The sequence below is a fragment of the Sander lucioperca genome, chromosome 14 (assembly GCF_008315115.2).
Source record: "Sander lucioperca isolate FBNREF2018 chromosome 14, SLUC_FBN_1.2, whole genome shotgun sequence".
Lineage (NCBI taxonomy): Eukaryota > Metazoa > Chordata > Actinopteri > Perciformes > Percidae > Sander > Sander lucioperca.
The window spans coordinates 5101241-5110469 of record NC_050186.1 but is presented as its reverse complement, the minus strand read 5'-3'; the positions used below and the strand labels follow the sequence as shown (position 1 = coordinate 5110469).

The 9229-nt window shown below is 40.0% G+C and overlaps 1 protein-coding gene across 1 annotated transcript; it reads left to right on the top strand.

Annotated features, from left to right (window-relative positions):
• The first annotated feature begins 3930 nt into the window (after positions 1-3930).
• On the top strand, positions 3931-7210 carry edf1 (endothelial differentiation-related factor 1). Its single transcript, XM_031317753.2, has 5 exons — positions 3931-4208; positions 5311-5362; positions 5518-5678; positions 6449-6542; positions 6629-7210. Exons 1-5 carry the CDS (start codon positions 4131-4133, stop codon positions 6688-6690), a joined length of 447 nt encoding a protein of 148 aa, XP_031173613.1. The 5' UTR covers positions 3931-4130; the 3' UTR covers positions 6691-7210.
• The last annotated feature ends 2019 nt before the right edge of the window (positions 7211-9229 follow it).

The following is a 9229-nucleotide window of genomic DNA, read 5'->3' as shown; positions in this document are numbered from 1 at the left end:
CCATTGTTTGGTCACTATTTCATTAATAACAAACACCGTACCATCACAATAATAATGCGCCTGTAAAAAGCAGGCTACGTGACGTCAGAAGTGTCCCATTCCTGATTTTTGCAGGATAAAAAGAGGCTTGTCTGGACAAAGAAAGTTTTCCCTTTGTGGTCGCAGAGCGAAATCTCATACTACGCCACAGGATTTGGCGTTTTACCTCCGAGCATTTTGGGTGTTTTCGTCATATAACAAGGTAACTTCACTTCTGTTTTTAACTTTTTGTCGGCCCCAGCACCCGCTGTAGTAGAGACATGTTGTACCGTGATGTGTTCCATGCGCGAATAACCGAATCCTACGTTTGATATCATAGACTACAGTCTATGTTTGATATGCGACCATGATGTGCTGCTAGCTAAAAACATAAAATCCCTACATACAAACGCTAGCAAAACTATTCTTCTCAAAGTTTATCGTTAATACTCAAATGAAAGGGGTAAAAATCCATGCCGCTCCAGAGAGGAAACTATGTCAGCCATTTTACGTTACCTGGGTCGAGCTCTTGTTTGTGTGCCCGTGTGTGTGGTTCTAATCCAGTTGCAAGTAATATTGAATTGATGGGAAAACCAATATTTGTTGTATTTCTTATGATCAGTGACATGGTTGTCACTGCTGGTGACAGTGCTTCCATTGACTTTTAACCACCAGAGGGATACACAGTAAAGCAAAGCTTTTAACACTATTTAACGCTACTATCATAGGATTCCATCTCTAAAGTGTGCCCACTTTTTTGAAATTTTTGATTTTCATTTAAGAAAGACCTCATGTCACAGTATGTTGCAGTTTTCTTTGAATAACAAGTGTTTTTCTGTGACCCAGGATGGCGACCCAGAAGGGCGGTGTCAGGCCCGATGAAGGCCTGATGATGATGCAGGAGCTTGACGACCGGCTGAAAGAGCAGATTGACAAACTGGAGCATATTCGCTTTGCTGCTGTTGAACTGAAGGACAACTTGTCTGGAGTACGTTCAGCATGCAATCCAATCTAGAATAAGAAAAACTGTTTAATCAAAATTGATTTTCTGTGCGCTCTCTTCTATTTTTACATTATTTTCTTCTGATACAGAGCAACAGTGATCATCTTACCCAGTCTATCGCTGACCATCTGGAATGGTTGAATCACTTGTCAGAGCGAGTGGAGACTCTACACATGAACACAACGGTTTTTGTTCAGGTGAGAAACGGATAGCGTTTCAGAGGGGATCTGGGTAATGTGCATACAAAAGTTGGCAGTATGCCTCGTCTGTTGTTTTTAAACAGAACTGTGAATATTATACTACAATAAAAAGGGTCTTACATAGGGGTGGGGGAAAAAATTGATACAGCATACAGTAGTATTGCAATATTTTCCGTGTGAATACTTTTATTGATACACGGACGCCAAGTATCGATCTTTTTATTATATAAATAGCACATGAGAATTCAACTTTTTGGTACAAGAATAGTCTCGCTTGGCCAGACCTTCCTCCACCTCTGCTGCAGAGGGTCTGGCTAGTCCACACAGCATTCTGGGATGGGAGAAAAACGTGCTGTGGTTTATTGCCATTTCTTTAAACCAATCATAATGGTATTGGACGCCGCAAAGCACCGGGAAAAGCCACGGTGCCACTGCAAAATAGCCTCAGGAAGTTGTTTTTAGTCCTGCAACAGAAAACTCAGGTTGGACAGATAGTCTAGCTAGCTGTCTGGATTTACCCTGCAGAGATATGAGGAGCAGTTAACCATAGTCCTCAGAAATCCACCGAAGTTTAAAATTCCAGCACAAACAAAAAGGAAGGTAACGGACATCCGGCCAAAAAGAGTGAAATCCGGCGTGCAACGGAGGAATCCCGGAAGTGTAATGTCGTGGATATAGACTAGTACAAGATCTCCCCACACACACACACACACACACACACACACACACACACACACACACGTCCCCCCAAAACATTGTGTCTAGAGTTCTAGCAACCAACCAGCAGTGTTGTAGTCAAGACCACCTAAACCGAGACCAAGTCATTACCAAGACCAGAGTGTATCGAGACCGAGACCGAGACTTTGAGGGGTTGAGACAGAGACAAGACCAAAACCAGACCAAACAACTGAAACATACAGTATATACACAACTAGCTAATATGTATAGCTAATATTCGTTTAATCCCTTTGGGTGAGGGGGTGAAGAGATTTCTGGAGAGTTTTGGTACAGAGGCAGATTGATAACTTTAGTTGGCTAGCTTAGCTAACGTCACTTACACTTACCTTCCTTTATGCTTCATTACTTTGTGCAGATAAAAAATGTAGGTGGTCCCAGCTGTGTCGGTTAGGGTTACATTGCAGAACTTACACACTACTGTGTTTTCTTTTAGATGTTTTGCAAATAAACTCTTTAAAAAATAGAATAAATGTAATAAATAAAATGTTATTACTGACAATTTGGCTGAGATCTCCCAGACAGCCAGAGCTTCTTCTCCTGTCACCTACATTTACTTTGGGAGTGCGTGTAAAGGGGGGTGGGGAACAGGGGTTAACGGTAACACATTTCAAACTAGAAGTTATTGGTTGCATTTGAAGCAGGAAGTTATACATCCAATCACAGTAAAGATGTTAACACATAAATCAGACAATACACAGGCAATTTTAGTGATATCCTGCAGTTGTGGTCTTGACCAGTCTTGAAAATAAAATCCCGAGTCTTCTTCATCCGAGACCGAGACAAGACTGAGTAAAAATGTGGTCGATTCTGAGACGAGACAGAGACCTTCAAAAAGTGAGACCAAGACCGGTCTCGAGTACTACAACACTGCCAACCAGTATTACAAAACTGGAATACTACCATGTCCTGGGTTTGCTGTATGCCAGTTAGTTACTGATGATTTGATTAAACAGAAATGTACTTGAGGATATGCACTTTAAAGCATAATTCCAACTGAAATATGAATTGTATAAAAAGTACATTTTGATACAGGCCCTCTAGACAACACAACGGGTACCCCAAATTGGGTAGAAATACAGTAACCACCTTAGGGTCCTTGCCATTTCAGTTATTTCTAGACTATTTCTGAGACTTGGAAATACATCGGACAGTGTACAATGCTCTTCAATAATTTTTTTAATCTATTTTCAGATGAATCCCAAGCCTCGCGCATGGACAGGGAAACAGGGTTCCAAACATGGCTACCGCTTGGGACGTCTCCACCGGGCTGAGGACGTCAATTCAGAGATTGGCTGGTCCCCCATCCGCACACGACGCAACAGTGATGCTGCCTCTGAAATGTCTTGTTACTGGTAGACTGTGGCCTGTAGATCAACAAAGGTTGCAATTAGTGCAAAATATTGTACATCTGGCTTTCACCAAATTGATGGTTGAAAACAAAACTCTTTGCACATTTTCTTATTGGTACATTTTTACTCATTATGATGCTAAGTTTTACATGTTTGTGTAATACTTTGCATTTTTCTATGTCCTGTATTGTTGTGTTGTTGAACATGCAAGATTTTTATTAAAATCATGGCTAATTTTATCTCCATGCTACCTTTGTGTAAAGTTTGTGAAATCCTCTAAACTGTTATTTTTAAATTTTGTGTAAATAAAAAAACACAATATTGGTACACTCAGTAATACATTATTCAGAGTAATGTCTAAACTAATTCCTGATAAATAACTATGTAGTAGGCAATTTGTTAATTTTTGTTCTCAAAAACAGCCAACAGATAGAAACTGATGTTTTGTAACATCTGGATAAGAGGCACTGTGATTTTTCAGCCTGTCTGATGTAATGTGTGTTTTAAATGTGCAATAGTCCATTATGTACCATCACACGGTGGAAAACCATTGTGGAAAACCTGGCATGTGGATGTAGGTCAGCGTTGCTCATCCAGCAGAGGTCGCTGCTGAAACTCGTCGAATTATGTGACTGACTGTTCATCACTCTGTTGTAAATAAAGCTTTGGCAGAACGCGTGGATGATAATTCTGGAAGGAGTGTCTAGTCCGCTAAAGTAACACTAGCTGCCTTACTTAGAAGGGGGTAATTTCGAACACTGAGTTGTACTTATTTTTGTATCTTTATTAAATATTACGGATAACGAGTGAACCCCTGAAAACATGGCAGAAAGTGACTGGGATACCGTGACTGTCTTGAGGAAGAAGGGGCCGACTGCTGCACAGGCCAAATCCAAGCAGGTTAGCACCTCACAAACGTTGCGTCTGTTTTTCTGACTTGTTCTGAAGCTAGCTAACTAACTATTGATCCTCTAAACCAGCCAAAACTCGGGGTTGGTGTTATAGTGAACACCCGAGTAAACCGCTAGTTCATAGTGTATTAAGTTAGTAAAACGTGGTAACGTTGCACGTGGTTACAGGTTAAATTGACCAGGAAACATTGCTCATGCTCCGTGGTTTAGCCATGAAGGGTTTAGCTAATAACAACAACAGTGGATGTGGCCGTTTGTCGCTTTCTTCAACCCGTTAATAACGGCCGGGATGTAACGGTAACGTTAACTTAACTGGCTAGCTAGCTAGGCGGTGTGATTTAGGGGTGACGTATCATCTGTTAGTGTTCTCACTGCAATAATGAACGTTAAATATGTGACGGTGACAAAAATAGCAATTAGCATTAGCCAGCTAACATTAAAAGGATACTCGGCTAACTAAAGTACAATCTAGGCTCATAACTAGCTAGCTTTTAAGTGGGATAAGATGTCATGCCCGACCCCCATGCAGATGTCTGGTAACTTGATGATTGTTGGCAAAACATGTAACTTTAGCTAGTTAAACACCGAAGGTCGTGCTGTAAAGGTAGCTAGATATCCTTAACGTTAAATGACCGAGACAAATCAGCACACATCTAACGTTAGTTACTGTAACGTTAACAGCTGTTTTAACATTATGTGGGAACATGTTGCTACAGTCCATTATGGGAAGTGAATGTAGATAGATAGATACTTTATTCATCCCGAAGGAAATTTTAGAGTTGGCCGAATGGAGAATGTTGGCCGAAAGATACAGTGTTAACGTTACAGCCTAAGCAGCTGTAAAGTTGGCGTGGTTGTGCACGGACAGGACTGCTCATGTTGTCCTTTTTGTTTAACTTAGCTATGCGTCATACTTAGATAAGCAGATTCGTTACTTATTAGCTAGCTAGCTATCTAACTACGTGATTTGTAATCAGGGTTAGCCGAATGCTGAATAGAGCATGCTCTGGTCATTATGCAAGCTACAGTCATTGAATCAGGAATATATTTTGAAATGTAAGATTTGTACATATTCATATTTTTTTTTCTAGGCAATCACTGCAGCTCAGAGACGTGGGCAGGACGTTGAGACATCCAAGAAATGTAAATTTATACTTTTTGTACACATTTTTAATTTCCATATAGTAATTCTGCAGGCAAAACATGACTAACTGCTGTGCTGTGATGATGCTGTTTTTGCACATCTACCTCCCTGGATGATGCCCAAGGCTTACTTTGATCAACTGCTTGTCACACAGGGTCTGCAGGGCAGAACAAACAGCATCTTGTGACAAAGAACACAGCCAAACTGGACCGGGAGACAGAGGAGCTTCACCATGACAGGGTTCCCCTGGAGGTGGGCAAGTACATTCAGCAAGGCAGACAGGATAACGGTCTGACCCAGAAAGACCTGGCTACTGTGAGTATACAGACTTCTCGTACATTGAAAACGTGTAACAATTGATAGTGCTGCTGGAAGAGATGCCTTTTTGTCTGCATTTGTAAAACATTGTTTACCTTGATTATGTATGTTGGTGAATCTGAAGTTCACTTGCACAAAATGATGTACAGAGGGTGAAAACACCTAAAAGTAGAAAACTAAGACAAAGCTAACAAAGTAACAGTGAAGCACATTGCATCACATATTGTAATAACCTAACCAATTTGCAGCCACATTTGACATAACACCGCTTAGAGGTTAATGCCAAAATAGTAGGAAGTAGAAAGCCTGATGGGTTCCCTGACCAAAAGAGGCTGTAAGATCTGTGAGACACTGCCTCTTATTGAATACCATCTCTTAGCTAGGATATAGACTTTGAAAGTATCAATCAGTTGCATGTATAAAATAATTACACACAAACCATATTACATTGTGAATGAGAGCCAAAATATGACGATTATACAATTTACTTTGAGTATAACACAATCTTAAAGCTCATTTTTACTAAACAGACAGCAGTATTTTTTGATCCAGCAAGTAAAGCCATTTCCTGTGCAAACCTTACCATCATTTCTTCTTATCATCAAGTTAATAAAAACATGTCTACATGACCATTTCCTCTTTTTTGTTGTTGAAAAAATTCAACACTAGTGTGAGTTTTCTGCAATAATGTGGAAAATGCAGCTCTAAAAGAAATGGCTTGTTAAACAAAATTTATTATATTATTTTTGGCAAAATCTTTTTCTCAGAAAATTAACGAGAAGCCTCAAGTCATTGCGGACTACGAGTGTGGGAAAGCAATTCCTAACAACCAGGTCTTGGGCAAGATAGAGAGAGCAATTGGTAAGAATACTCTTAATTAAATGATTGAATATTATGTCTTAATTGCCAGCTTTATAACACATATGTTCATCCTCTGTCATTAACAGGGCTGAAACTGCGTGGGAAGGATATTGGCCTACCACTGGAGGCAAAACCCAAGAAGAAATGAATACAAAGCCTCGAAATCAGCCCTCCCGTCCCATCTTTCCCTGTTTCTAAAAACAAAACCCTTTCCCCACCCTCAAAAAATCTCCTCCCGTCTCCCCCATCCCTCCCTCCCACTACCTGGGCTGATCTCACCTGTGTCCTGCCTGAGGACCTGGTTCTCCACTGCATTACAGGCTGCATATTGAAACAGTTACTTGACCACATAATCAATGAATGATCGAACATATTTCAACGTCACAAGCTCAAAGTTCTGTGAACCTTCTTTTCACCTATGTCTGCTTAGGCTTTGGCATGATAAATTAAACTTTTTGATAGTAATGTAAGCCCATTCAAAAAGTAGACTTATTTTTCATGACCAAACAAACTAGTTTGACATTAATTCTGAGCATGTTAAGCCAAAAGTGCTTGATTGCATCTTTTTCACACACTTGAGACAGTGGGTGTATTTACAGTGTTGAATTTTTTTTAATGCTGTGCTTTGTTTTGATCTAAAAAATAAAGTTTGACAGTTCATGACATTACTGGGTGTGCATTTGTAGCCACTGTAGCACAGTATTTCATAACTAAGTGTTCTTAAACATTCCTAAAAAGTCATCTTTGCAGTTTTGTCAAAGCTGTCTCTTAACAACTCGGATATTATTTGTAACCGCTGAACTCAATGTTCAAGAAGTGAATACTTCATAATGACAAAGGAGGCACTAATCGTATCAGAAACAGTTGATTTGAATGTACAAAACTTAAGGGAAATGCTAGTTTTCATGACTTTAGTTATATGGCAAGAATTTTAGAAACCGATACATATTCAATCAAAACTACATTTGGATCGCTGTTGGGAGAATAAAGTGCTGCAACAACCTGAAAACTGGATGTAGTAGCAATATTGTTCCACTAGATGTCAGAATAGTACCACAAATATCTGGACTGTTGTGCAAAAAAGTTGAAATGCAGTTAGACATTTGTGCAAAACATTTTGACTGCTTTATGTAAAAACACTAACATGGTACATACATTGCAATTCGTTTTTTAAGACTTCCAAAAAGTAAATCTTGCTCTATACATTTAAATGTTTACAACTGCTGATAAAGCACAGGTGCATAATTTGAACAACAGTGTCAATTAAGAACGTAGGCACTTTTTGCAGAGATTTTTTAAAATGTTCAGGCATTTGTAATGTATATTTTAGATGGCATTTCTTTTGTTAGTGGTAAGGCTGCCTTATGTTTTTATTAAAAATTCATGGACCCTACTGATGCAAAATCACAAACAGCATGGTAAGGGGAAGTGCAAGTGGGGACTGATGTAAACAAAGAATTGAGCAAGGTTAGAAGCCTCCTCAGGTGAGACTGCCAGAGATGAAAAAGAGCATACAAGCAGTGCAAACCATGAAGTCCTCTGTCCTGATAAACCTCCATTGAGCCCGACAGTGCAATCTCTGGTTTGGTGAGATAAGACCCTGTGGTGCCCCTGGCACATCTGTAAATCAATGTGGCCATTATTAGAAAGAAGCATCAAGGAAATGTAATAGGAAGCAGAACACACCTGAAGAACCATGTTGTGACTATACTCATGGGTTTCCTAACAGGCCTTTTTCACAGCTGAAATTCTGACTAGTCATAGTAGGAAAAGCACAGGTGAGGTGTAACTAATATTAAAAATGGCTCTGTGATATTCAAGCATCCCAGAAAAGGACATGTGATTCTCCTACTGTGACGTGTCAAAATATGTCCTGTGAAAAAGGACTATAGGGCCGGTCCATGGCTTTAGGGTTTGAGCTGTGTTTCTGGGGGGGGAAATAGCCTAACATACAGTAGAATCTGTAAAGGAGTAACGTATGCTGTTTAATTAGCAGTAGTGAGTGCTTTACCCGAGGAGGCAAATTGTTGCAAACAGTGGTGTGCAGGAGCCCACAGGCTATGAGGTCAAACATGGAACCAGAACAGCAAAGACACAGGCGGGGGACAATCCTAGCTGACCTACGTCTCCATTGACCTTCATCTGGCAATTCTCCCCAGTGTTACTGTTAGTGAAGTGAGTAGTAATGTTGAACTGACGGAGCAGGAGCATTCTGGGCTACTGTCAAATCAGCCACTGGCTGTGCTGTAAGTTAACAGTGTGGATGGAAATTTGTCCTGGCTGAGAACTTTCCTAAATAGTTTTCTTAAGGCCAGCTGAGCCAGCCAACAATGAGCGTGACATATCCAAACAGTTTTAGTGGGGTTAATGGATAAGTATGGGTTAAATATAGTTTAAGCACCATTCACAGTCATTTAAGTAAACATACTTGCATGTGGTTTCTGGGGGAGTTATTGTGTTTCCAAAGAAATGCTGACATGCACATATAAATATATGTTGTGTCTTTGTATTGGTATGGTGTGTTGGAGGTTAATTGTGCAAGAAAAGTAGGTAAATGCACTTTTGGAAAGATGCAATAGATGGTATAGAAAGTTGGATGTAATATACATAATGACAGTGTAATTACAAAGTAACTATGGCTGGATGCACAGTAGTGACTGTGGTGGGGTGGGGGAACAGTTAGTACG